The sequence below is a fragment of the Etheostoma spectabile genome, chromosome 15, assembly GCF_008692095.1.
Source record: "Etheostoma spectabile isolate EspeVRDwgs_2016 chromosome 15, UIUC_Espe_1.0, whole genome shotgun sequence".
NCBI lineage: Eukaryota > Metazoa > Chordata > Actinopteri > Perciformes > Percidae > Etheostoma > Etheostoma spectabile.
In genome coordinates, this window is record NC_045747.1 from 6,646,126 (window position 1) to 6,670,883 (window position 24,758).

Sequence of the window (24,758 nt, forward strand, 5' to 3'; positions counted from 1 at the left end):
GGTGAAGTGAGTAAAAAAAAAAAAAATCTGATTTAAACCAAGTTTACTCAGTCAGTTTCAAAATGTGTTTTTAGTCCACTGACATCACAAGTGCTAACAAGCTCACCAACCACTCTACAAAGACACAGGAACCACAATTAATTCTTAATCTACATATAATGGATAACATTTTTGAAATAACAACTTGCTATGGTTGGTACATTTATTTATACTTATCTGTATTGTCAGAATTTCAAGCAATTTGATTTTGTGTCTTGACTGGTTCAGCTTTTCTTGTCGTTTTGGTTCCTTTATGATGTAATACATTACCAATATAAAGCAGGACTCACCTTGTACGCCCAGTAGTAGACAGAGTCAGTATTATTGATCTCCTTGCCAAGCCGATGGATCATTTTGGAGGGAGTCCAACGGGTGCCCTGAAATAATAAAAAGGTCAAATATTACATGATGTAGACAATATTATAAAACGCAAGTTTGGAACCTCCTAACTGCACCACTTGGTTTTATGCGAGGATACCAGACTAATTAAATAAATACTGCCATTTCATACTGTGCTGAGTGCAATAGACAAACAATACGCTAATAAGAGAGACCCACTTCTGTGTTCTGCTCCAACAGCATCTGGTCCAGGATGGGCATCAGCCAGTCTTCAAACTTACAGTAGTTGTCGTTAGGCACCAATAGATTCCCTAACCTAAATCCAGCAAAGATAAATGAGGAGAGAGATATAAAAGGGATGAACAGGGACCAGACATAAACAAACAAGTTAGGGAATCTGATATACAAGCTAGGACTTCTAAAGATGACCCGCCTGCCAAAACCCTGCATCATGTCCTTTATTATTATTATTATGAGTACACAGCAAACTATTTATATATTTTTCAATTGTTCAAGCATGCAGCCACATAGGGAAAAGGCGCTGCACCCAGCGTCTTTTTTCTGAGCGCTCCACCTTTTTCAGTGCGGCCACTCTGATACTTCTAGTTTATAATCTCTGAGTTGGGGTCTCACTCTCTCTCAGCTAGTCCTGTGGCACCCATCCACCATTTTGTTCTTTGTTTGGTTGGCTGCACCATACAACACACATCACACCATACATTCACCCATCCACACATGGCAAAAACGACTGATGTCTTCAACATTTACACACCCCACTACTGCATTTATGTTGAGTTAAATTGTAGTCTATTTAGTTAACAAACTTCTTTTATTAATTTATCTATGTGTGTACTCCCTTTTGTTGCCAGCCTTGAGCCAGGAGGTAACAGACAGAAAAGCCCATTTGTGGGAGCAAATCGGCCAGACATTGAATGTTGTTGATGAGTGTTGTGCTTTTATCAGCGTGTACAAGAGTAAGTTTGTTGTTAGCTGTGTAATCAGGCCTCTGTCAACATAACTTTAGGTTAGCTACCTGGCTAACATTAATGTCGTCATAGAAACACAACCCTACAAGCAGCGCTTCAAAGTACCGGGATGAATTACTCCTCAGCGCCCCATCAGCGATTTTCTGCCTGAGAAAACCTGGTTGCTAACCTGTTGATGCCCCTCAGGCGGAGCTCCTTGCCGGACAGGCCAAATTCTCCCAAGTACGTGGGAGCCAGACACTTGATGAAATCCTCCTCTATGCCGCCAGCTGTGGTTACAATCACATCCACCTAACACAGACAGACAAAACAGATTCTGAGAAACTAGTCCCGCTGTCAAACTGACAGATTGTTTTAAATGTTACCTGTGATTCGTACCATTTTGTGCTCTACCAGGTAGCGGATGCTCTCTCTGACTCCAGAGCTGATAAGGTTGGAGGTGTAACCCAGGAAGATAGTGCAGCCAGACTTGCTGCGGTGTTCATCAGACTCTTTCCCTTCACCCTCCTCCACTGGCTCTAGACGCTTCTCTATCTGTGGGTGTGGAGTCATTAGACAACAATGGCCAACATTACAAATGATTGACTGATCATAGGCTTCTGAATTTATCTCATCTGAGACCTTTTCTTAAATTTAAACGGAATCACAACAGCACCTCTACAAAGAAGCCTCAGGAAGGAAATTGTTTTGGTGGAACATGTCTACGTTCATAGGTTAGTCCAGACTTACAACTCTAGACTGACTAGACGGACAATTGTTTGTATTTATTTAGTACTGTAAGCCCCAATAATGAAATCCCATTTACCTCCATTGTATTGGGGTAGGAAGGAAGAGGAACAAATCACAGAGACTCATATCTCAAACCCTGGATCAATAGAACCAAAACTATCTGCATGAGGTATCAGAGGTAAATTAGAACATGTGCTTTATGTAAATTAACGGTAGTTACACATGAAACCGTAGTTACAAATAAAAGTAAGAAAAAAGTGTAACACATTCTGACTCCATATACATTTCTCTAGTCTATTTAGATAGACCTGTGTGCGACCCTTACTTTCAAGTTTACTTCCGGTGATCAGCACCTCACGACAACCCTTTGTGTGTGTTACTTCTCTACATTATAACCTTCGTTACACATCTATTCCTCTCACCATGACGTTGATCTCCTGGATGGCCAAGGCCAAGCTGCTGGCCTGGAAGCCCGTGCTGATGTAGGACTTCAGCACTGCGTGGAGATCAACCCCCTGGTTGAAGTCGTAGCCTCTGATCTTTTGCATGTCACTTGGGAGGTCGCAACTGGGTTTAAGGACGGCCTCCATGGCAACAGAAGGAGCATGGTCTGCCATCTTCTCTGCACAAACAAAAAGAACATGTTAGTGATGTGGTTATCATCGAGGAGATGCCTAGTGGAGCCTTGATCAGGTGATAAGGGATGTGTAATCTCTCTTTAGTCTGTGGTGACTGTAGCAGCTCTGCTCTGACTGACCACTGAAAAACTAAGCATGTGCCCTGCTATGCCATGAACTACTATAAAGAACTGCTACAAACTACTATTTTTTCTACTTTTTGTTAATTCCACTGTTCATTCTAACCCCAACCGGCCCGTCAGACACCCCCTACCAAGAGCCTGGGTCTGTCCGAGGTTTCTTCCTAAAAGGAAGTTTTTCCTCGCCACTGTCGCACTGTTGCTTGCTCTGGAGGAAACTACTAGAACTGTTGGGTCCTTGTAAATTCTAGAGTGTGGTCTAGACCTCCTCTATCTGTAAAGTGTCTAGAGATAACTCTTGTTATGAATTGATATTATAAATAAAATTGAATTGAATTGAATGTGTAACAGCTGAGAAATGACCCTATTTTGTAAACTGTCCAAAGCATTCTGAAGTACGTGTTTCCCCACAAGGCCTCTGGGTGAGGGCAAGCTTTGACACTACACTAGCCTACATGATAGATAGGATTCAGGATTCAGAGGAAGCACACAGGGGTGTGTTCATGGGAACGTTTTCTTATAATTCATAAAACAACTTTAATACACCCTCACTCTCTAAATGCGTATACCGCGGCTTGAAAAACAACACCCGGACCCCTTCACTTTTAATGTTTTGTGCTAGAGATTTCGCTTGAAATAGACTAGACTTTAGTTGCACGCAATAACCCAAAATGACAAAGTGAAAACCCCATTTTTGCAAATTTATCAAAAAACTAAAGTCCCAAATTAAGGCTGTATTATTTAGGCTATGATACGATTTGATGTTAACTAGCAGACAAGCTAACTATGAGCTTGTCTTCTCCTATGGACTGACTTCAATCATGATTGAACATTTGCAGATGGAGATGAAAACAACCTTACCTATTCTTGAAGAGACGTGAGTTGATTTACTAACGGCTGTCAAAAAAACCGTAAACGTTACTTTAGACCATTACTACCGTAAACAACCAAACAACGCATGGGTCGCCTGCTGCAAGCTCCCACTACGGAAAGTGCGAAAGGACAAACATGACCAAATAACCCAAACCATGTGCTCAAACCACGTGCCCCTACGGGTACTTTGGAGTATTGCGGGGGTTACGTGACATTTTTTAAATAAATGTTTATGTTTTAAATACCTAAAATAATGATGGAGTAAATGCTACTCATAAATAAAACGACCTAATGGCTTCTGTTCAAGCTTTAACAGCATGATGCTCCAACTTATTTGAGCTGGACAAAGGTGGTTTAAATTATTCCACATACAGTTGGTTGTTTTAAACAGTGCATGCATTTTACACATTTGTTTTTCAAAGGTTAAATGTCACTTTACAAAGCAGAAACTGCAGCTTTTGGGAGTAGTTTATCAATTACTTACAGTTACTTACAAGGGAAATAGTCAAGCAACTGTTAACACGTTATAGCTTAAAGGCAAAAAGCGTCATACTCTTTTCATCAGTGGTTGCTGTGATGTGATGTGTGATGTTTGTGACATTTCCACCACTTTGCTGTATGACCTTTCATATCACAGTGCCTTTGAACTCTTCCCAACAGCGAATAAAAGGGGCCACAGGTGAGGAAGAAAAGTGAGGAGCTTCTCTGACCAGACCCCTGCACAACCTGTGCTGACTCTTGGGATTCTGCACAAAATCCTTTTCCTGCTGCTCCTTTTGGTTTTGAAGAAGCACATTGAGTCCAGATATAGAAGGTCTTTGTATTGAAAGCCATGTCAGGAAAGATGTGCAGCAGCAACAGTGTCGTTCAGGCACAAAAACTGGTGGATCAACTTCAGCTGGAGGCAAGCATGGAGAGAATAAAGGTATGTAAGAATCTTAATAATTTTACCAGTCATTGGAGGATTGCCATTGTTTTGAATATATGGAGTGTACTGACATGTTCCATGTATTATTAACATTCAATGGCGCATAGTTTTGTCATGTCTGAAATCCTGTAAAATGCCACCCTGTTCCCCTTTATCCCTGCAGATCTCACTGACAGCAGCAGATCTGATTCAGTACTGTCAGGACCACAGACGAAGTGACCCTCTGCTCACCGGCATCGCTGCCTCGTCCAACCCGTTTAAAGATAAGAAGACCTGTGTGCTGCTTTAACAGTCCTGAGTAGAGCTGACCGACAATTAAAAGACTGCCATAGAGACAACTCCTGTTGGAGTGTAACCAGATTTACCACTGTCAAATGTGTACAGGATAATTCCTTCTGGTATGGCAATACATCTGCTATTTGAGACAATGTGTGTAGTAATACTAACAAAGTGTATATTGTAATTTCCCCACTGGGGATCAATAAATAGTATAAATTAAATGAATAAATAAATTACATTAAATGCATTTTAAGCCTCAAACATAGGAAATGTGAAAATACAAATAATGGTTTTGCATTGTTAACTACTTTCCATTCATTTTCTCTGAAAGGCTTTATTTAATGTTGCTTCTTTACACATTTCCCTTAAAAGGGAGGAGCTCAACCTTTCAATAGTACAGAATTACATGGGTAACTTGACTTTGAATAACTGCTTTTGTAAACATTAAGCACAAAACTGTTGTTTGTATGTACTCCCCCACAGGGCAGTGGACACATCTAGTCAATAATTCAGAATAATTTTGAGGCCATTTAATGCCATCGTCTGTAGAAATAGTCCTTCAATGTGTTTTAGATGCAGGCCTCTAATATTGTGTAAATGATTTATAGTTAGATTTATCCTAGCAATTAAATTGTTGAACATTGTTTTACACACTCACATACACACAATCATTAAATAAATAGCTTTACAAATACAATCGGTGTGTCACATTGGATACAATTATTTCACTTTACATGAAAAGTAACTAATGTTTTTGGTACAATGTCAGTTACTGTAATGGATTCAGACATTTTGGGAGCATGCAAATAGCCTGCTATACACTAGTTTGATTGCTGTTTGAACGCACAACAATTTGGAGGAGACCAATTCCTTCAAATGCAGTGTCTTTGAAAGATAGGTGCATGAGACAAACATTATCAGTAAACACATTTCCTGTTTTCACATACATATTTGTTTGTAGGGAAATCTCTTAACAGGATCAAACAAGGAGTTAAAAAATGGTTGAGGGCTTATAGCTGATCCAACACAAGGGACCTGGACCTTCTCAAATTTAGCGCTAGCATATAACAATATAAACACAAGAAAAAAAACTAAAATGAATGATGTATTACGGCTAATTTAAACAACATTTGTTTGGCATTTCAGCAAAATAAAAATAACTTGATTGGCCATTTTTTACGACACAGGGCTCAACTGTCTTAATTTCCAGTCCTACCTTCTCTTGTTTATTTGTTTAATGAATACTAACATCTGTCTTGAAGAAGAAAAAAGAAGAAAGCGGTTTCTTCTTGAAATGTTATTTACTTGTTGTAAATTCCAAAATGCCCTCTTGTTTTCAAGGGGGTGCTAACATCACCACCCGCTTTTTAAGTCTTGCCAAATAGTTTGCGGGTCTTGCTCTTTCATTTTCTGGGCCTCCAGATTTCCACACACACATCACCTGAGGCGACAGCAAGGACTCCAGCATCCACACTCAGCTGACAGTTGAAGACAGACAGGCGGAGAATGGGTGAGGGGGGGGACAGAAATGAGAATGAGAAAGCCTGGATTAATTACGGATACTGTTTTGCCTATGATTTTGTTCTTGAGTTTATTTTTTTTGTACTATTTCTGTTTATTGTTAATTCTTTGTTGGTAAAGATTTTTTCACCCTCCCAAAAAGATCTAATAGTTGATTTGCTCTTAAATGAGACCTAGTTAAATAAAAATGAATCTTTATACGATAAAAGTCCTCATCAATATGTAAACAATAAGATAATGTAATTATCTATATGTTGCAGTACAAAGCACTTACCCCACTGACTCCAGTTTGGTGATGCAGTGTGCATAATGTTCTTGGAGGAGCACAAGGGATATGCACCTGTAATACAGACAAGAAACTACAACTTAAAACTGTTAAGTAGCAGAGTTATGTCAAATGTATTCTAAGAATTTTCATCATCCTACCTTGACAGTACTATCAGAGGAACAGGTGTAGAGGCTCCCAGGGGACCTGTGGATGCCAGTGACCAGAGCTGTGTGTCCAACATCAAACTGGGACAGGGGTTTTAAGGTTCCCGTCTGCATGGAAAAGGAGTGGATCATGCCACTGTTGTCTCCTGCCCATACTTCAGAGCCACTGTAGCTCATGGACAGCAGATAAGAGCTCAGCTAGAAATGAAGGGGTGGGTTGGAGTTAGTCTTGGTTTACAGGTGCATCTGAGCATATATGCACACTAACGCGAACTTGAGAGTGTGTGCCTGTGCGCTTGTGTTTACCCGAAGTTTCTTCAAGCACTTGCCCGCCCTACGGTCATAGACAGCCACAGTGCAGTCTTTACTCCCAGAGATGATGTACTTGTCATCTGCAGCTAGGCACATTACAGCGTGACCATGGAGACGGATGCTTTTTACTAGGGGTTCAGCAGCTGTAGACAAAATGATATCATAAATAACTTCAGTCTTTATTTGATCGCTAACTGATATCTATCATCACATTTTTTTTTAAATAATGACATGTATTTGCAAATTATGCACACTGACAAATTGAAATCCATGTTATATGCTAAACCCCCTCACCTCTGGTGTCATACATGCTGACCCTCTTGTCAAATGTACCAGTCAGCAATACATCTGTCTGAAAGGACAAGCAGAGGACAGCGGCACCAGCCCTGATCAGGCCCCTCTCTGCACCACCTGCCTGTAGGTCCCACAGCTTCACTGTGCTGTCAAAGCCCCCTGAGGCCAGCAGAGGTCCCTGAGATGCCAGGCACCAGACCCAGCCCCGATGAGTGCTGAAGTCACCCTGTCCTCCCAATGTGTGGCGCAGCGTGCCACCGGAGCCTGTCTGTAGATCCCACAGTTTAACATTCCAGTCTCTGGAGCCTGTGGCACAAACTGCTCCCTCTCCCCCCAAGAGGAGGACTGAGTTGACCTGGGCAATGTGGCCTGAAGTTAGGGTGATGCACTCCAGCGCTGGGGGTGGGCTAGGACTTCTAGCTGGTGGACGTTGCTCCACCTCTACCCGTCTTCCATTATCCAGATTCCTGGGGTAGGGATTTAGAGAACCATCCTGGCCCACATTGCCACCAAATACCATCATATGGTCCCTTTCCTCTTCCATTAGTGCTTCTGCATCATCCTCCAGTCTCTCTTCCAATTCCTCTCTCAAGCTTGCCAGTTGGTCCCCACCTACGATTGGCTGCATTTCATCATCCTCACCTTCCATAGCCACTTCCATCTCTTCATCAGCACCATACGCAACCTCCTGCGCTTCCACTCCCACCCCTTCTACCTCATTCTCTCTACCATCTTCCTGTCTTTCTGCAACTGGTTCACCATCCTGCCTTCCCCTTTGCTGCACTTGTTCCCTTTCCTCTTCATCCCCTTGAGTCTGTCTGGCCACAAGGTGTGATTGGCCTGTCCAGCCGGTTATCAGCTGCTCCATCTCCAGGCAAGCAGAGGGCCAGTCAAAGTCCTCCCTTGGCCCCACTGGAAAGCCAGCTCGGGATCCTATTAGTCTGTTTGCCCGCAGCTGCCAAGCGGTGTTGTCCTTACCCACATTACCCAATGCATGACAGACCTAAAAAGAGCAGAAGGACGGAATTTTTTTTATATAGGCAAGACTGATAAAGCATAAAAGTTCCCTGAGGAATTTCTGCCCTCTTGTACCAATACGAACACACTAGTGTGAGAACACACATGCATGTGCATGAGGATGCACATATGAGTGACACAATGGGCATTCCTGCTAATGGTTTTAATACCTGTTTCACTGATCTACATGTGGGAGTAACATTCCAAGAAACACAGCAATGTGCCAATAAAGGCAGGGAAGAAAAAGGCTGCTTGCTAATAAACATGAAGGATGAACAAAGCCAGAGTTAAAACACTTTAAAGTAAAATGGCTTTGCAAAGGTTTAATGATGAAGGAAATTCACTTGACACATTTGTCAGACCTAAAGGATAAACACAATTCAAGTTGAGTAATACCTGAGGTAAACATAACTTTATATATTTACAATAAAACTCCACAGGGCACCCATAATAAATCTTGATTCCGGAAAAACTAAACTTGTTCTGTCAAACAGAAATATATATAAAGTGAATGCCTAAACAACAAACTTATAGCATAAGTAAACAGCAAAACAGAGAAAGATATCACATAGTAATTTAGTAATGCAATGATTGAACAACATCAGCAAGAAAGTTAGCTGACAAAAAATCGTCAATGGAATTTTATGGAAGTGAGCGATGGGCCAAAAAGTCTTTAAAACCATAGACAGAAGGTGACGGCTTTTTAGCCTCAGAATCTCCCAATAGGAAGTACGCTTTCAAGATGCTCGCTTATACCCCCTTGTTTAAAACTAACCTTTGGCAGCACAGTGATGACACACTGAGCAGGAAGGTGTGACGCAATGTGAGTCACTATCTCCCAGGGTAACGCCAACAAGCCACTTGCCTCAGCAGAAGGCGAGGGACTAACATCTGCAGAGGATGGGTGACCAGCAGGCAGAAGGCTGGAAGGGGGGGGGGGAAAAATATGGATCAACGTGATTTGCTTATTATACTCTCATATCATTGGGTGAAATGAACAGCTAGTTAATAGTGTGAGAAACAAAGTCTTACCCCTGAAGATCAGGTCCAGAAGAGTCAATACTAGGAGATTTCACAGGGTCAGGAGATGGTCCACCCTGGTCACTGCGTGTCCCTGCCTCCGGTTCAAGCAAGTTAACCCTGACCTCAGACATCACTTTTTCTCCTCTCAGCACAGGACCACTAAGTAAGCGTTACTCAACACTGTTAGCCAACATTAATTTAAACTACATCAATTTTTATTTTGTCGGCTGTATGTGGTTTAATACATAAAACATCAAATATTGTGACAATGAAACTTCACAAGTGTTTGCTCTTTAGGGCTTAGCTTAGCGTCACCTGCATTGCTTGGGATACAATTCAGAGAGACAATGCTTGAAGAAAACTTTAGCTACCCGTGTATGCAGTCCATTTCTTTTCGGTGCTCTCGGTATCTGCAACAGACGTTTTTGGAATCATAAATTTTGCAACTGTCGTTACAGACTAAATTAACGTAAGCTTTAACGTTGCTCTACCGCTGTAAGAAGACAGCAGGTTAACGCTAGCATCAACAAACGTTACCGTCCTGACAACGTTAGCTGCTGATCGAAAATCGTCGCCAGAGTCAGTGTAACAAAAATGGTTAACGTTACCGCTGTCACTATATAAACCAACGTAGCTAACGTTAATGCAGCAATGCAGGAACATCAACTATTGTCAAGGCGAACTCCCTCAAAACCATAGACAGTTAAAGTTCAAAACATTCTAAACACCATTTCCGGTGTATGTAGCTACGTAATACCGGCGGCTGCTGTTCATTGGAGCAATCCTTCTTTAACTGTCCATGGGAGCAATACGTCGACGCGGCCGCCTTTTGGGACGGACATGCCGCGCCTGCGTAATGCATGTAACCTCATGTCTAGTCTATCTTCTTTTTTATACATCTATGGTCTATCAAGGCAGATGTCCCCAATTGAAATCATAATTTAATATCCACAATTGCTCAAAGCATCCTTAAAACAATTAAATAAAATAGTTCAAAGATAAAATAGTATGGGGGGGAGGGGCAGGGGATCAGCTATTGAGGTGGCCTGAGCCTGAGGTCCTTGTCCTCATCGCACTGTACCTTCTTCCCGAAGGAAGCAGCCTAAAAATGTCAGTTGCCACTGTCATTTGGAAGGAGAATTTAACATTCAAAGAGCATATACTTGCAGATCTGAACAAGATCTACATTTTATGGGCCCAAAAGGCCTTGGATTAACACAGACAATGTCTTTGGTAAATTAAAATTTTTTGTTTACGTCTTGTTATTGTCACATAATGTAATTTTTAAGGTTTGTTGGGGGGGGGGGTACTTTTACTTTGAGTCAAGTATTAAAAATTACAATCAACACGATCATAAACACCCAAGCCATTTTCCATGTTTGATTACAGTTCAAGGTTTCAATGAGGAATGAGACTCATTTGAACTGAAGTTTTGTATTCCAGACACACAATCTGTTTATTTGTTTTTCATGCCAGCGGTCATCTTATTAGCATGGACTGCAAAGGTTTTGGCCATCAATAAGGGAAAAACAATAGAAGCATCTGCACACAGCTAGGAAGACTGTGTATTAAAACACCTGAAAACAAGTTTCAAGATGAGCCTTTGCAGACCTGTTTTTATTGTGAAGACAATACATTAGGTTTGGCATACATCATCTCTGCTTTTGCTGTACACAGGGATATGGATTCTTTAAACATGATACGTTATACATTATTGCATTTGTGTTGGGCCAGAATAAAGGATCTATTGGGCCACTGATTATTTAACAAATCAAGAGCAGACTATTGTATATCTATGTTTCTAACAATAATTCGAACATAACTTTGACATCAGTATGTAATACTTAATATCAAAAACCTTTAGTTTAGTATCTACTGTACTGTGATCTGGGCCCAGGACACAGACATGTCAGGAATACCCCGAGTCACAACCGTCAAACTCCAGGGCCCCTGAGATACCAGATTCACAATAACTGGACAGATGGACGGCTGTTGAAAGCACAAAACCATTTAAAAACTATAGACATCACATCAGTGTGAAATCTGGATTTGGCTCACAGGGTTCTCTTTGAAAGGTTTACCTCATTATGTGAAGCTCTGGCCACATTTATTACAGACATCCATCAATGTATTAAAGCTATTTCAGACAATACAGGAAATCATAATAGGTCTATGCATTTTCATCATAGACATCCATATATAGGAGACAGGACATTTCACCGTAACCAGACAAATAATTGGTCTAAATCTATACCAAATGTGCCGGTAATTATTTAATTACGTGTGAGAAATTGTACCATGACTTTAGTGGCTGCAGCTTTACAAATAAGGACTTCACATAAGACTTCAAATACCACTTACCAGATGGTCACCAGACTGAAGGCGACCGCCGTAACCCCTCGTTCCAAGCACCAGTCCCTTTTCTTGTTAAAGTTGTATTCCCGTTCTTCTCACTCAAAATATTTGTTGTTCTAACACTTCAATTCTGTAGAAATATTTAATCTAAGTGCCCCGTGTTTTAATCACAAGAATGCTCACTACGTGTTGATTTAAAACCCATTGTCATTGTATTATCAGAGAAGGTATTAAGTTTATATACTCATTTCATTAGTCATAATAATAGTACTAAAATAAATGTGCTTAAAATCCCTACAGCAACAAGAATTTTTAAATGCAACAAAGGATAAAAAAAAAGTTGGCGGTTTATTACTGTACTATAGAGTAAATATACTCCCTAATGGATCACGTCTGTCATTTAGCTAGAGAGGCCTAGTGTTAGACTTTCATATTTGAAATTAGAGTAGTCCAGTGGGCAACATTCAATGTTTTTTTTAAGTTTTAATATTGTAAATTTACTTTAGGCTCAGAAACACTTGGACGCAGTTAAGAGTACTTCCACTTTAGCATTGCAAGGTAAAAAAAATTCAATGCAGCAGAAACAGATGTCTTTATTCCATTCATTGTTAAAACCTGGCTCTTACATTACCCACAATGCAACATGACTGCCTCAAGCAAGCTCACTTCTTTCTGACTGCACACCCCCAGATTCCCCCCCCCCCCCCCCCCCCCAAACTTGTAGTCTTCAGCACTTAAGGGACACTGACTGTTCAAGGCTTTGCACAACTTTTTTCACACATCCAGTAATACTCCGTATGTTGTGTTAAATCAATAGAGTTCACCTTTAATCTGCGCTGACATTGAAGATACAATATTGTGAATTTTACAACAAAAAAGGCAGTGTTTCTATCACCTACAAATGCCACCAGAAAGTGTTAACTTCGATCTTTTTAAATACTGCTGCAAGGTGTGTGATGCCTTGGATATCTTATTGACAGGCCTGAGAAAAGGCAACATGCCAACTTTTGTGTATTGTCCAAATTGAGATTGTCTGCACTTTATTTTCCCACTGAATATTTATATTAGGTGTCTTGTGCTTTTGCACTGACTGATAAATGTAGAGGGTGTCATTCAGTACGTCATAATAACCGGTCACAGTACTTTTCCCAGTTGTATTTGCTGTTAGATTGTATGAAAAGTCGAAGTCAAATATGCCCTTAAACAGTGTGCTTTGGAACAAACACTGTCTGCCCCAATTTAGACAAATATGTTTTATTCATGAACTCGTGCCAAAAATGTTCGGCAACAGTCTCAACTTGAATGAGCTTTCATTGGTCTCGACTGTACTTCACCCTCCAGCCTTACCAGTCTTTGATGTGCTTATCCTTCTATTAGCATTCAAGGCCATCCACAACCTCGCCCCCCCATATTTGTCTGATCTCCTCCAGCGTCCCACTCCCTTCCGCTCCCTCAGATCCTCTTCCTCCATAAACCTGTCTGTCCCCCCCGCCCGTCTCACCACCATGGGGGGCAGAGCATTTAGCCGCTCTGCTCCCCGTCTCTGGAACTCACTACCCCCCCAACTCAGAAACATTGATTCATTCCCCCATTTCAAATCACAACTAAAAACAATTACAACTGCCTATTCCACCTAAATGTCTGTTGCTCCGCCTTTTCTGTTGTATAGTATTTGTTTTGCTGTATAGCATTTGTTTTTCTGTTGTATAGTATTTGTTTTGCTGTTGTATAGTTTTGGTTTTGTTTAGCTGTTGTATAGTTTTGGTTTTGTTTAGCTGTTGTATAGTATTGGTTTTGTTTTGCTGTTGTATAGTATTTGTTTTGCTGTTCTTAATTTATGAATTCCCTGTGCGGCGTCCTTGAGTGCCAAAAAAGGCGTCTTTAAATAAAATGTATTATGGTTTTTCATTTAAATGTCACTTTGGTTCATTTGCAAAATGAGCAACACTTCAGCTCACCAGAAAATGAGAGCTATCTATATTTCAAATGCACAAACAAATCTATCATTGTTCAGTTGATCACACACACAATACAAAACTTTCAGACAACTCAAAGCTTAATAGAAAAAAATTTTTATTTTCCCCTATTAACAAAAAAATTAAATAAAAAGGGATACGTCTGATAACATCCCGTCTGCACCACAGTTGAGCAAAGAAAAAAGGTACTACATCAAATTCAATTGCCAGCCTTGATATTAGATTGAAACAAAGTTATGAATTGAAAGGTATGCACCAAGCACCGACTCTCCTTCAGTCCAACCACAACATCAAATTTGACATAATCAAATGGTCCGCTATAAAACAACGAAAACAAATAATTCTTTAAATAAAAAGAATAAAAAAAAAAAAAACTGGAAAAAAACTTTTAAAGTCCAAAAGAATTTGTGCACTGGTGCACAAAAATAAAAACAAAAACAAAATAAAAACCTGTCACATGAGCATCAAAATAAAAAATAAAATAAAAAAACCTGTGGACAACTTGCATTTCTGTATATAGCTAAATGTATCACAAAAAAGTGAGGAGTGGCAAAGCCTTAACTTTTTACCAATTTGTGGCACAGGAGCAGCTCCAAGAACTCATTTGTCCAGCATGTGAGTGGCGGCCTCAAATCTTAATGCTTGCCTACCAGTTAATCCTGGGGGAGATGGCATCAGCATCCACTCTGTAGAGATCTGAGGAAACTACACATTTATTCTGGAACAGATTTTGGTATTGTTCCCATCAGTGATGGTCTTCGTTTTAGGAAATTTGAGCAAACTACTATCAAACTGCTGTTAACTGGCAGGCAACTGTTGACACTCACAGTGGCCACATCAACTCAGGCATCAAACTATGCCCTGGACATAACTTTATGGTAGGCCTGGTGCAAAATTACATCACATTCACACCTTTATAGTAAAACACCAAACAGCCATACATACGTTCATTACAACCGTCCAATAAGGACAATGACTGAAATATAAAGCTGGATAAAGACCACCACTCTTTTGCATAAGCTAACAAGTGTCAGGGGAGAATTATTAGGACTCAGCGTCAGTGTATTCCCAGTCAAATCCTACACAGTATCAACGGGTGAACATATGGCAACTATAACAAGTTTGATCAGAAGCTGGAGAACTATCTTATTAATCCAGCAAGTTGCATTACCATTGACAAAGCTCTTATAAGGTAGATCTCTCCAAATGGACCGGTTAAAAAAATGACTAAAAAAGTAGCAAGACTCATTGAAAAGCATGCAATGTTCATGATCAGGAGAAGGTTTGACGGCTCAAGGAGCCATCGTTTAACAAAATACTTGGATGAGAAAGACGGGGACACTCTACTACAGATATGGATTGAGTGATGTAATGGAACACAGATCCAGAATACTGTAACCGAGACGTCTCCCTCTTAAATCCTATTCAATCCATTTTAGGAGGAGCTAAATTATAAAACTACTGGTATGTTAATAGGCCTCGAGTCTTACTTAGTCACTTTACCATTGCTTAACAATATCATCATTATGCTTACTTTAGCAAGCCATTAACAATCCTAAAATCACTTATGGAAAAAAGATCTCAAGATCAGTATATTATAACTGTATGTCTTACATTTGAAATTCTAAATTTCTTACAAAAGAAAGTGCATTTATATTAGTAAGAACCAATTCATTCTTGGTGATGTCTTATCGCTCACATTAAGTCTGTTTTGTAAAGTTTCAAAACGAAGCAGCAGCAAAAAGGATTCTTGACTTACCTACAGTATTTGAACTCTTGTTGCAGAGATTGACTCTCCAAACAATCAGACACGAGTCTGATTGCTGTATTTATCTACCTATTGTTGGTCTTCACACACAGCCTCCATTAAACTAAAGGGACATTGATTAGACAATATGTATGAATGGGAGGACAAACTAACCAAGCACCTGACAGCTTCCATTTATGGCAGCCTCCCCATACGGACGACATAAATGTAATGAATCAAGTGAGCAACAAGACATTCACTTTAACATGCGTCACTTAAGAGGTGATCATATGCCATGCAATAACTTGGTGCGGCGGTGGTTAAACCTTAGACGACAGACCTACTGCTTTTTTCCCCCTCAAATGACGTTTGGGGTAAAAGAGACCTTTAATTCGAAAGGAATTCAGTAATCGAGGGAAAGGAAATTAAATTTAGCTAAATGTACGTGTGAAAAAAGGATAAGACCCATGTATGCGCACACCAAATGGTTTATGCAATTTCGCCATAAATGGTGCACACAAATTGTGCACATTTCCTGCATTGTTACATAGTAAAAGCTTTTGTTTTGTGGTTTTTCAGCCTCTGGCACGAGCCTGTTTGAACACGTCTAAATGTGAGTCTACTGACTACGTGCATTGTGGTGTTTGGGACTGTGGCACCCTATGCTGGTTCAGATAATTCCTTTTTCATGTACCCATCTGCCAACCCACTATCCCCATCCCTCCCCCTCTCCTTCACCTATCTTAACAAAATAATCAAATTAAGGAGGGGGCGGTCAAAGACAGCCTCACCTGCCTAGGATATCTGTGGTGGTGTTGGCGAAAGTCACTTTTGAGTGTGTTGGATTTAGTGAGGCATTTAATCCGAGAGGTATATGTATATCCCCAGTTTACCCTCCCACACCCACCTCCTCCCTCCCTCAGAGAGACACACAGGGAGCAGGGGGAAAGGGGACCATTGCTGAGTGGAGGGTCAAAGCCAGTCACATCCCTCAAGCTCTCGTTTCTCCCCACAATCCGGGCAGTGCAAGGAATTCCCCAGTAACCCTCCCCTACATTAACCTAGGGAAAAGAGAGGAACAGAAAGAGATTAAAAATTGCATTATATGAACAAGTGTAGAGCTCATATGAATGGTTCAGTGTTAAAAGTGGGATACTGGATCAGAAAATTCATTTGGGAACAAAATGTATCATTGTTTATCAATGAGCTGGGGTTTTCATCATCTCCAGAAGGGGGTCTGGGGGTAGACTGTATGTTTGCTGGGCATACCTAACAGGTTGATGTCCTGTGTGGACAAGGAGGTTGGGTTAGACGCCGTAGCAGGCCGACAGGCGCTCCTTTAACAGAGGAGGGAACTGCTCCGAGAACTGCTGCCAGTTGTCTTCCCCGACCTGATCCTTAAAGCCATGCAAGATCTTCGAAAATAAAACAGAAAAACAACATGGAGGCTGACTTAGATCACTCTATAGATACTTGAATGGTGTGTTTAAGGATGTATGTTATGCATGGTTGCTGACTGAGGAGTAACACCTCCATCTACACAGGACGTAACAAAGCAATTGGCTGTTTGCTCAACATGAGTTAAACTGTCCTGAACATGAAAATGTCCCGTTTACGGAGAACTGCTCCCCCCTCCCCAAACATGAAGCTCTGCACACACTTCTCAGACTCAAAAACTTATCCACAGCATGTTGTCAGATTTCGAATGTCTGATAAGTGATCATCACTGAGTGTGGCAAGTGAGCATTACACATGGGGAGGTAACATTTTATTAATAACAGCCATCCAAAATAAGGTCAAACCCATTAAATCAGTAGGTCTGGCGAGATGGAATCATTGTTATAGTGTTCTGATGAGGCACTCACCTTGTAAAACATGTCTCTCAGGTCGTCGTTGGGGTTGACCCAGGAGGCCACAGCGTCACAGAAGAATATGAAATCCTGGACAGAGAAGGGACTTGTTACGAGTAAATTCAGAGCATATGTGAATGGCAGAAGTGTGGAGAAAAGAAAAGAAAAATTCAAGAATGGGCTCATTACAAATTAAATGTTTTACTGTGCACCCCAAAATATTGTATCAATACTCAGCTTTCCACTTATACTAGGTATTAGCTGGAGGAGGATAGTGAACAAAAGAGCGTAACGTTTTCCTTCAGTGTTATTTTTTTTCTTCTACCGAACTACGGCCGTAGGGCCAACGCAAGTTAATGTTGCAGTCAAGCTCCTTGGATGGTTCTTCGGACGTTGGTGTTGTCATGAATTTTATGCCTAAGTCATGCATTTAAATAGATATTTTATCTTTATTAATGTTAAAGTATGACAACTGGCAAATGCATAGAATTAAAGTTCTGTGGGGCAGGCAGCAGCTGTGTTGCATAAGCTGATGTACATGGATGGTGTCAGAGAAACCGATGCTATATATATTTGCAAAAAGCATCAATACTTATAGGTTCAATACCTTTTTTAAATTTTCAAGTTGATTACTTGCATCAACACGAAAGAACAGATTCTGTAAAAGAGTCGGTCTGCCTATCACTACAGGAAGGGGGCCCCTATCTCTCCAACCCCTGCAGCCTCAAAAGCACATCCCCTTACCTGCACCACTCCTGCAGGGTTGACGCCAATCATCACACAGATTCCCCTGAAGGCGGAGTCTTTCTCCTCGTTATCTCGGATATTCCTCAACGATGTGCACCTGGAAGAGGCAAAATGACGAGACAAAAGCGGAATGTTCTGTATTAATTCATCAATTTGGTTTGTCTTTATGAGCAAAAATTAAATTTATAACCCACCGCATGTGTTCTTTCAACAAAGAAATCAAACTGATGAAAGAGCATCTCTAAATAGTGCAAAAACAAGGGTTTCATGGACCATAAAATAAAATAGGCCTTACTCTAAATCATTCATGACTGAATTGTTCTTTATCTCACCATGGTCTAATGAATTGCTGCAGCTGTGGTGCCACCTCCTGGGGACAGACATAACCCAGTCTGCCAATCGTAATGGCTGCACACAGGGAGACAAAAAAACAATTCACATTAATTACTAAGACACTTTGCCAATGTTTGAAACACATGTCCCAACCTCTATGGTGTGTATGTACCTGTGTTTTCCAGCAGAGTCTTGGGCGTGTTGGGTCTATTGATGATCTCAACCAGGTGTGGCAGAACCATTCCCACATACGGCTGCATCTCTGCCCCTAGAAAACGTTAAGAACACTGTTTAAATATATTCATAAATGCAAGAATTATGCTCATACATAGTTGTCTAGGCACTGGCATGTTTTGTAATAGGGTTTTTTATGTATTGATTGCTGTTGCAAAGGGAGCAACAATCTATTCCTTATGAGATTTCCGTAAACAGAACCCTAAACCCAAAAATGTAATTGTTACAAAAAGGTATCTACTAGGGATGAGCCGAGTACCCGGCTGAAACAAGTATCCGGTACGGATAAAGCACTTTTGCCGAGTACAAGTATTATACGAGTAAGGCGAGTCAATATCTGTGCTAGGATTGAATGAAAGTCTCCATTGACTATGTCTGCGTTCTGTGATAGGCTAGTCACAGTGCTAGTCACAGCACCTCTCCCCTTCAGGTCTCCGGGGCTTTTCCAGTAACATTTAGGGTTTCTTCAAGCTTCAGGTTTGTTTTATACTTCGGTTTGAACTAGTACCTAGTACCCAGGAGATTTCTGGTAACGTGGAGTTTGTTCAGACATGGTGTTGGTAGAATGGGACTCGCGTTGCATCGCTGCCGTCTGAGTTTATTTTTTTTTTTTTAAACTGCCTGCTGGCTCTAATCAGTTTTTTTGAATGTCTGAAACTTTCTTGCTGTGTTTCATAAAAAAAATAAAAGGCAGTTGCGGTATAAATAAATAATATTACAAATTAAGATACACACACAAACAGATTATAACCCCCCGCCCCCCCTCTCTCTTTGATTCTCTTACTCACTCAGACACACACTCACAGACCTGGTGTGAAAAATAAAAGAACCAAAAAAAAAAAAAAAAAAAAAAATCAACCTGATCATAGAAAAATTTAAAGTTAAAAAAAGAGAAGTTATATTGCTGAGTATGAAAACTCTTAATTACATTTTACTTAATAATTGCAACCACATTGTTGTATTAATTGTTGCAAAACTTGTTATATACTGTAGGCCTATATAGTTTGTTTGTTACCATGACAACACTGATCTGAAGCTCAAGGCTGATGATGTCCTGGAAAAAGTTTTCTAATCAGCAATAAATATAACTATTTCTGATCAACCCATATCAATTGCATGCTTAAAATAACATACCGGTTAAAGCCCCGCCCATTTCAAGACAACCAGACCACTTCCGGGTTGAATCTGACCACTTCCGGGTTAGGCCCCGACCAGTCCGAGTACGGATACAGATAATTCATGTGGTAAACAGATGCAGATACAGATAATGCTGTACTCGCTCATCCCTAGTATCTACAAAGTATTGCAAAGACATCAACACAGGAATGACTAACTCATCTAATTATATATTATTAATTTAGTTGTTGTTCTAAAATATGAGTTGTTTGCTGGAGTCTCTTCGCTCACCAGGACCCTTGTGCTAGTAAGGATATCAGTGTGTCCACACACACGCACCGCAACATTAGGTGTGCCATATTTGGATCAGAAAATATAGGAACAAAATGTATCATTTTGTGTCAATGAGCTGGGTGTTTCATCATATCCAGATACTGGGCACTTGTTTTCAGTGAACATAAGGATTTGTAAAAAAATAAAAAAAATAAGAACAAGCATCAACACAAATAGCGTTTTTCCATTAATGGTACCTGCTCGACTCGCCCGCGGCCCCTGTCCTCCTTTTTCCATTGCAGATTAGTACAGCCTCATGCGTAAGGCGAGCCATGGCTGGTCGTCATATCAGGAAACTGCCGTGACCTAACGCGACACACACACACACAGAACGGCGAAGGTGTGTTGTTTTGATTCTCGGTGTGTTGCCACAGCCAGAAGGCAAATTGGTTTCTAATGAACCCGGAGGCAGCCAAAAAAAAAATTAAAATAACGCTGTATAAACTATTTACCGGTAAACACGGCACCCCACCCCATCGACGAAGGTAGTACTACAAAAAGTTCTTGTTAGCAGGGACTTTTTTCCCCTAATGGAAAACCAAAAAAGGCGAGTAGAGTCGAGTCAAGTAGATACCATGCAGTGGAAAAACGCCATAAGTGTGACCTGCTTTCTCACTCACCCATTTGCATGGAGATCTCTCCAATGGCCCAGGTGGCATTGTTACACACTGAAATAAACTCTGGGTTCAGGTTGAGCCCCAGGATGGGCATGAACTCAGCTGGGAGGGAGTACATGGAGACACAATGGTTATAATACAATCAAAAGTGACATCCAATCACTTGGGAGGGGCGCACACACACACGCACAATTAATCAGAGCACACTCACCAATGCAGGGCTTAACATGGAGGAAACACGCCTTGGTTAGATCACCCAGCAGAGCGAAGGAGCTTTGCCTCACCTCAGGCATAGTATCCTGCAACACAAACCAGACACAGAGTCGTAATGAAATTTTTTCTCACATCTATTAAATATGGATTATGACTAAACACACTGCCTCATACCTGCATGCACTGGAAAAGCAGGGTCATGATGTTCGAGCGGGCCACTAGCTGTTCCACATGACCCCCCAAACCCTCAGCCAGGCCGCTCAGCAGATCCAAGGCCACAATCATAAAATCCTTGTCAGGAGCCTCGTACTGGTCTGGATGCTGGTTGTACATCTGTACAGACAAGGCAAATTCAGTTTCATGGTCTCTTCTGTACCTCTAAAAATAGATCACTAAATGACCAACATTAATTTACTTTGCATTCTCACCATAGCCTGAGCTAGTGTCTTCTGGACTAGTGTGACACAGCGCTGATAGACAGGCTCACAGTAAGGCAGAAACCCACTCTGCAGGGCGGTTGCTACTGACGACAGACACTGGAAGAAACATGTGCAAAATGTGTTTTCTGTGGTGTATGACCAATAAAATTGACATGAAAGCAGTCAAACTATCAATTCATTGTTTTATGGCAATAGACACTCCACAATGCAACGATAATTTGTTGTGTCTTTTGAGTGTGAAAGAGCCATTATGTAAAAAGCTCAGACACAATCTGAACCAAACATGGGTCAGTGAGTCAAAAAACTTTAGCTGAAGTACTGCTTTAAAAATCAACTTCTCACCTCTAGTAGCGGGAAGAGATCCTTGTCTTCATCTTTCAACTCATTCCACTTGCCAATAAGGGGGGGCATCAACTTTTGAATATACTCCTGAGGAACAATATAAATTGGTATGATCAGGGTTTCCCTTTCCATTGAAAGTATTTGACAAAGACATGACTGAAATTTCAAACACAATGTCAATCTTTTAGCTTTTTCTGCAAAGTCAGATATGCAATACCACTCCATATCGGTCTGTTCAATATAAAGCTACAACTAGCAGTTAGCTTAGCATAAAGGCTGAAAATGGCTCGGTCTAGCAATTACAAAAACACTGAGCTAAAATTTAAAAAAAAAAAAAAAAAAAAGACACTCAGTTTTGTACGTTTGTTTCATTCAAGGTATAGAACAAATGAGCGCAGGTCTAAATTTCACAGGCACTTACAGGCTGATTGAGGTGGTGACCCACTGAGTCTGCTAGAGTTCCTATGGCATCATAGAGAATGAGGAGATTCTTGTGCTGGTACTTCCCAAAGGCAAACACCAGTGTGTCCAGGATAAAGCTCAGGTAGGGCACCAGCTCTGTGCACGCCTCCTCTTCTAGGGTAGCAAACGCACTGAGAGAAAACCCAAGATGGACATGTCAATATTTTCAGGTATAGTTCTGTCAGTCTAGGAATGATACATGCGGGGTGAGGATCAGAAAGAAATATGGGAACAAAGTGTATCATTGTTAATCAATGAGCTGGGATTTTCATCATATCCACATACAAAGGAAAAGAGAAGTGTGAAGCTGCTCACCTGCAAGCAGCCTCTTGCACCCTCTTGTTGCCATCCAGGATGCGTTTAAGAAGCTCTGTCATAAGGGGTTTGAGGTAGGAGTCAGGGGGCTGGGAGACCACCCAATGTGCATAGCGACTCAGGGTCCAACAGGCAATGGAGCGCACCAGGGCCTTTTTGTCGCAGAGACACTGGATAAGGTGGGGGATCAGCTCCGGTAGGTAGGGCACCATGCCCTGCATGCAACCTGAGGCATGGAGAGAGGAGAGAGTAATTAAAATTGAAATAAATAAATTGTAATATACAGATTTCCCCTATAAAGTCCCTTCCTTCCCACAGGGTCTGACAACACATTATACAAACTAGTACTTCGAGGATAACTAGTAGTATGAATGAGAACGGCTGTTAGAAGCTTTGAATTGCTCTTACAGATACTTATGTGTGGATAGGCTTTAGATAAAGCAGGGTTTGCTTTATTTAACCAAAAAAAAGGCCTATATACCATATAAGTAGATTTAATTGGGTCAGTGGAAGTATGTGGGTATGTAGTGATCCCTTCAGATGACTTATTATGGCCTCTCTGCACCGTCTGGCAACATTAGTCCTGAGCCTCTGGCTTCACCCTAGTCTATTTATTCCAAAAGTTCAAACATAGGTTAGGATTTGCTTAGCTTGCGCAAATCTGGATCAGAAAATATAGGAACTATAGGTATCATTGTAAATCAATGAGCTGGGATTTTCATCATGTCCAGATGCAAATCCATATTAAAAAAAGAGACTCAGCAGGTTAAGAGGACTGCTGCTATCCCAAATTATGTTAAAAAAATTAATTTGTTTCATATACCTATTTAAGACCAATAACAAGGGTCGGTTAATGTGTAATAACAAGTGTGCCCTTCTACAGAGCACACTTTCATCATATGATGACCAGGTCATGAAAATATTATGTTGAAGTGTTTTGTAAGACCTTGATAGGCTACAGGTTATTTTGTGCAAAGCAGGAAGTAGTGAGATGGCTGTAGAAGACATATGTCTAGTAACTGATTAAATACCATTTTGTTCTGTCAATGAAAGTGGTGTTCAACAGAAATGCATAAAAATAAAAACAATATGGAGGGAAATGAATGATAGAGTAAGAAATCACAGCGTGTGCTGTGCAGCATCTGAGCTGATGACTATCTACAGAGGTCCCAGGACAAACTGTAACTAAGTAAACCCTGGTTGAGCCCGCTGTGTGAAAGGGGTGTAAGAAAAAAAGTATTCATATTGTTATTTAAATGTTTGACTTCAAATTCAACATTATGAACAGAAATCACATTTACAATAAGGATTAGATACAGCCAATTTTTTGAAACAGAGAAATCTGGTCCTGCAAGTCTTACCCTCAGCTATTGCCCCCAAAACCAGGATGCCAGACTCCTTGATGACCCAGTCGGGGTGGAAGAGCAGGCCTTTCAGGAGCGGCAGGAGGTGGGGCAGCAGCTCGTCACGAAACACATTGGCCAGCACGTCCAGGGCTGCAGCTGAACACTTTCCTACATCCAAAAAGAAAAGCCCACTTACAATCAATCATGATTAATCCCCCAACCTGCTGGTCCTGCAGAAAACATTTTAATTGAAAAAACCTGCAGAAAGATGCATGGAAGAAATGGAGATGATATGAAAAGGACAAGATGGATTCAGACCCAAACTGACTAAATATAGAATAGCACAAGAATTCCTATTCAAACTTGTCTCTGTAACTGCATTTCCTCATCACTTACGCAGGTTCCAGTCTGACAGTGAGTCGTCATCATCGTCATCGTCATCTTCGATGTCCTCGCCCTCTTCCCCCTCTCCTCCTTCATGCTGCAGAGTGACAGTGCGCGACTTGTGGAAACGGGGCTTAATGTCCTGATCGCTATCTGGTACTGCCTCGTCCTCCTCCACATCGCCCTGGACGAACACAAATTTTACTTCATCTGCATTGTTATATGTACATATTAAAAAACTGCCCTAGGACCTGTTCTAAATCAGCATTTTTCCACTGTTTTATTAGCTGTGGTTGTGAATGCACCTTTTCCGGTCATTTTGGCATATTTAGTAAAGATTTGTTAATTAAATATATAAATTTTAGTCACAAATGCAAACTTGTAGGATCAGTCAACATGGGTATAATCAGAAGTGTAAA

At 40.8% G+C, this 24,758-nt stretch overlaps 4 protein-coding genes across 5 annotated transcripts in view; 1 reads left to right on the forward strand and 3 right to left on the reverse strand.

Moving 5' to 3' along the window:
• dhps (deoxyhypusine synthase) overlaps positions 1–3,855 on the reverse strand; it is a 6,961-nt gene extending 3,106 nt beyond the window's left edge. Inside the window, exons 1-6 of the mRNA XM_032538448.1 lie at positions 3,712–3,855; positions 2,516–2,715; positions 1,743–1,898; positions 1,534–1,655; positions 598–694; positions 330–416 (exon numbers count right to left, since the gene is read on the reverse strand). Of these exons, the coding sequence (XP_032394339.1) occupies positions 330–416; positions 598–694; positions 1,534–1,655; positions 1,743–1,898; positions 2,516–2,710 (657 nt within the window). The 5' untranslated portion in view covers positions 2,711–2,715; positions 3,712–3,855. The remainder of the gene's footprint in view (positions 1–329; positions 417–597; positions 695–1,533; positions 1,656–1,742; positions 1,899–2,515; positions 2,716–3,711) is intronic.
• A 446-nt stretch (positions 3,856–4,301) lies between these two features.
• Positions 4,302–5,178, forward strand: LOC116703632 (guanine nucleotide-binding protein G(I)/G(S)/G(O) subunit gamma-12). The gene is made up of 2 exons (XM_032538490.1): positions 4,302–4,648; positions 4,815–5,178. The coding sequence occupies exons 1-2, from the start codon at positions 4,556–4,558 to the stop codon at positions 4,938–4,940; spliced, it is 219 nt and encodes a 72-aa protein (XP_032394381.1). The 5' UTR covers positions 4,302–4,555; the 3' UTR covers positions 4,941–5,178.
• A 269-nt stretch (positions 5,179–5,447) lies between these two features.
• fbxw9 (F-box and WD repeat domain containing 9) lies at positions 5,448–10,260 on the reverse strand. Its single transcript, XM_032538433.1, has 8 exons — positions 9,901–10,260; positions 9,539–9,688; positions 9,282–9,429; positions 7,490–8,492; positions 7,190–7,338; positions 6,878–7,081; positions 6,726–6,791; positions 5,448–6,408 (listed from the first exon to the last, which is right to left on the reverse strand). Exons 1-8 carry the CDS (start codon positions 9,915–9,917, stop codon positions 6,334–6,336), a joined length of 1,812 nt encoding a protein of 603 aa, XP_032394324.1. The 5' UTR covers positions 9,918–10,260; the 3' UTR covers positions 5,448–6,333.
• A 3,680-nt stretch (positions 10,261–13,940) lies between these two features.
• The window catches only part of LOC116703591 (transportin-2), a 17,063-nt gene continuing 6,245 nt past the window's right edge, over positions 13,941–24,758 (reverse strand). For both annotated transcript variants that reach the window (XM_032538407.1, XM_032538408.1), the window contains 15 exons: positions 24,352–24,523; positions 23,971–24,123; positions 22,610–22,835; positions 22,254–22,425; positions 21,833–21,919; positions 21,479–21,586; positions 21,225–21,383; positions 21,049–21,136; positions 20,841–20,939; positions 18,710–18,805; positions 18,537–18,612; positions 18,202–18,301; positions 17,473–17,547; positions 16,877–17,022; positions 13,941–16,668 (listed from right to left, as the gene is read on the reverse strand). In XM_032538407.1, the coding sequence (XP_032394298.1) occupies positions 16,915–17,022; positions 17,473–17,547; positions 18,202–18,301; positions 18,537–18,612; positions 18,710–18,805; positions 20,841–20,939; positions 21,049–21,136; positions 21,225–21,383; positions 21,479–21,586; positions 21,833–21,919; positions 22,254–22,425; positions 22,610–22,835; positions 23,971–24,123; positions 24,352–24,523 (1,719 nt within the window). In that variant the 3' untranslated portion in view covers positions 13,941–16,668; positions 16,877–16,914. The remainder of the gene's footprint in view (positions 16,669–16,876; positions 17,023–17,472; positions 17,548–18,201; positions 18,302–18,536; positions 18,613–18,709; positions 18,806–20,840; positions 20,940–21,048; positions 21,137–21,224; positions 21,384–21,478; positions 21,587–21,832; positions 21,920–22,253; positions 22,426–22,609; positions 22,836–23,970; positions 24,124–24,351; positions 24,524–24,758) is intronic.

Coding starts and splice junctions, on each gene's coding strand:
- LOC116703632 (XM_032538490.1), top strand. CDS start 4,556: ATGTCAGGAAAGATGTGCAGCAGCAACAGTGTCGTTCAGGCACAAAAA. Junction 4,649..4,814: donor CAAGCATGGAGAGAATAAAG/GTATGTAAGAAT, acceptor TTATCCCTGCAG/ATCTCACTGACAGCAGCAGA.
- fbxw9 (XM_032538433.1), bottom strand. Junction 9,430..9,538: donor TCTGGACCTGATCTTCAGGG/GTAAGACTTTGT, acceptor CCCCCCTTCCAG/CCTTCTGCCTGCTGGTCACC. Junction 7,082..7,189: donor AGTGCTTGAAGAAACTTCGG/GTAAACACAAGC, acceptor CTTCATTTCTAG/CTGAGCTCTTATCTGCTGTC.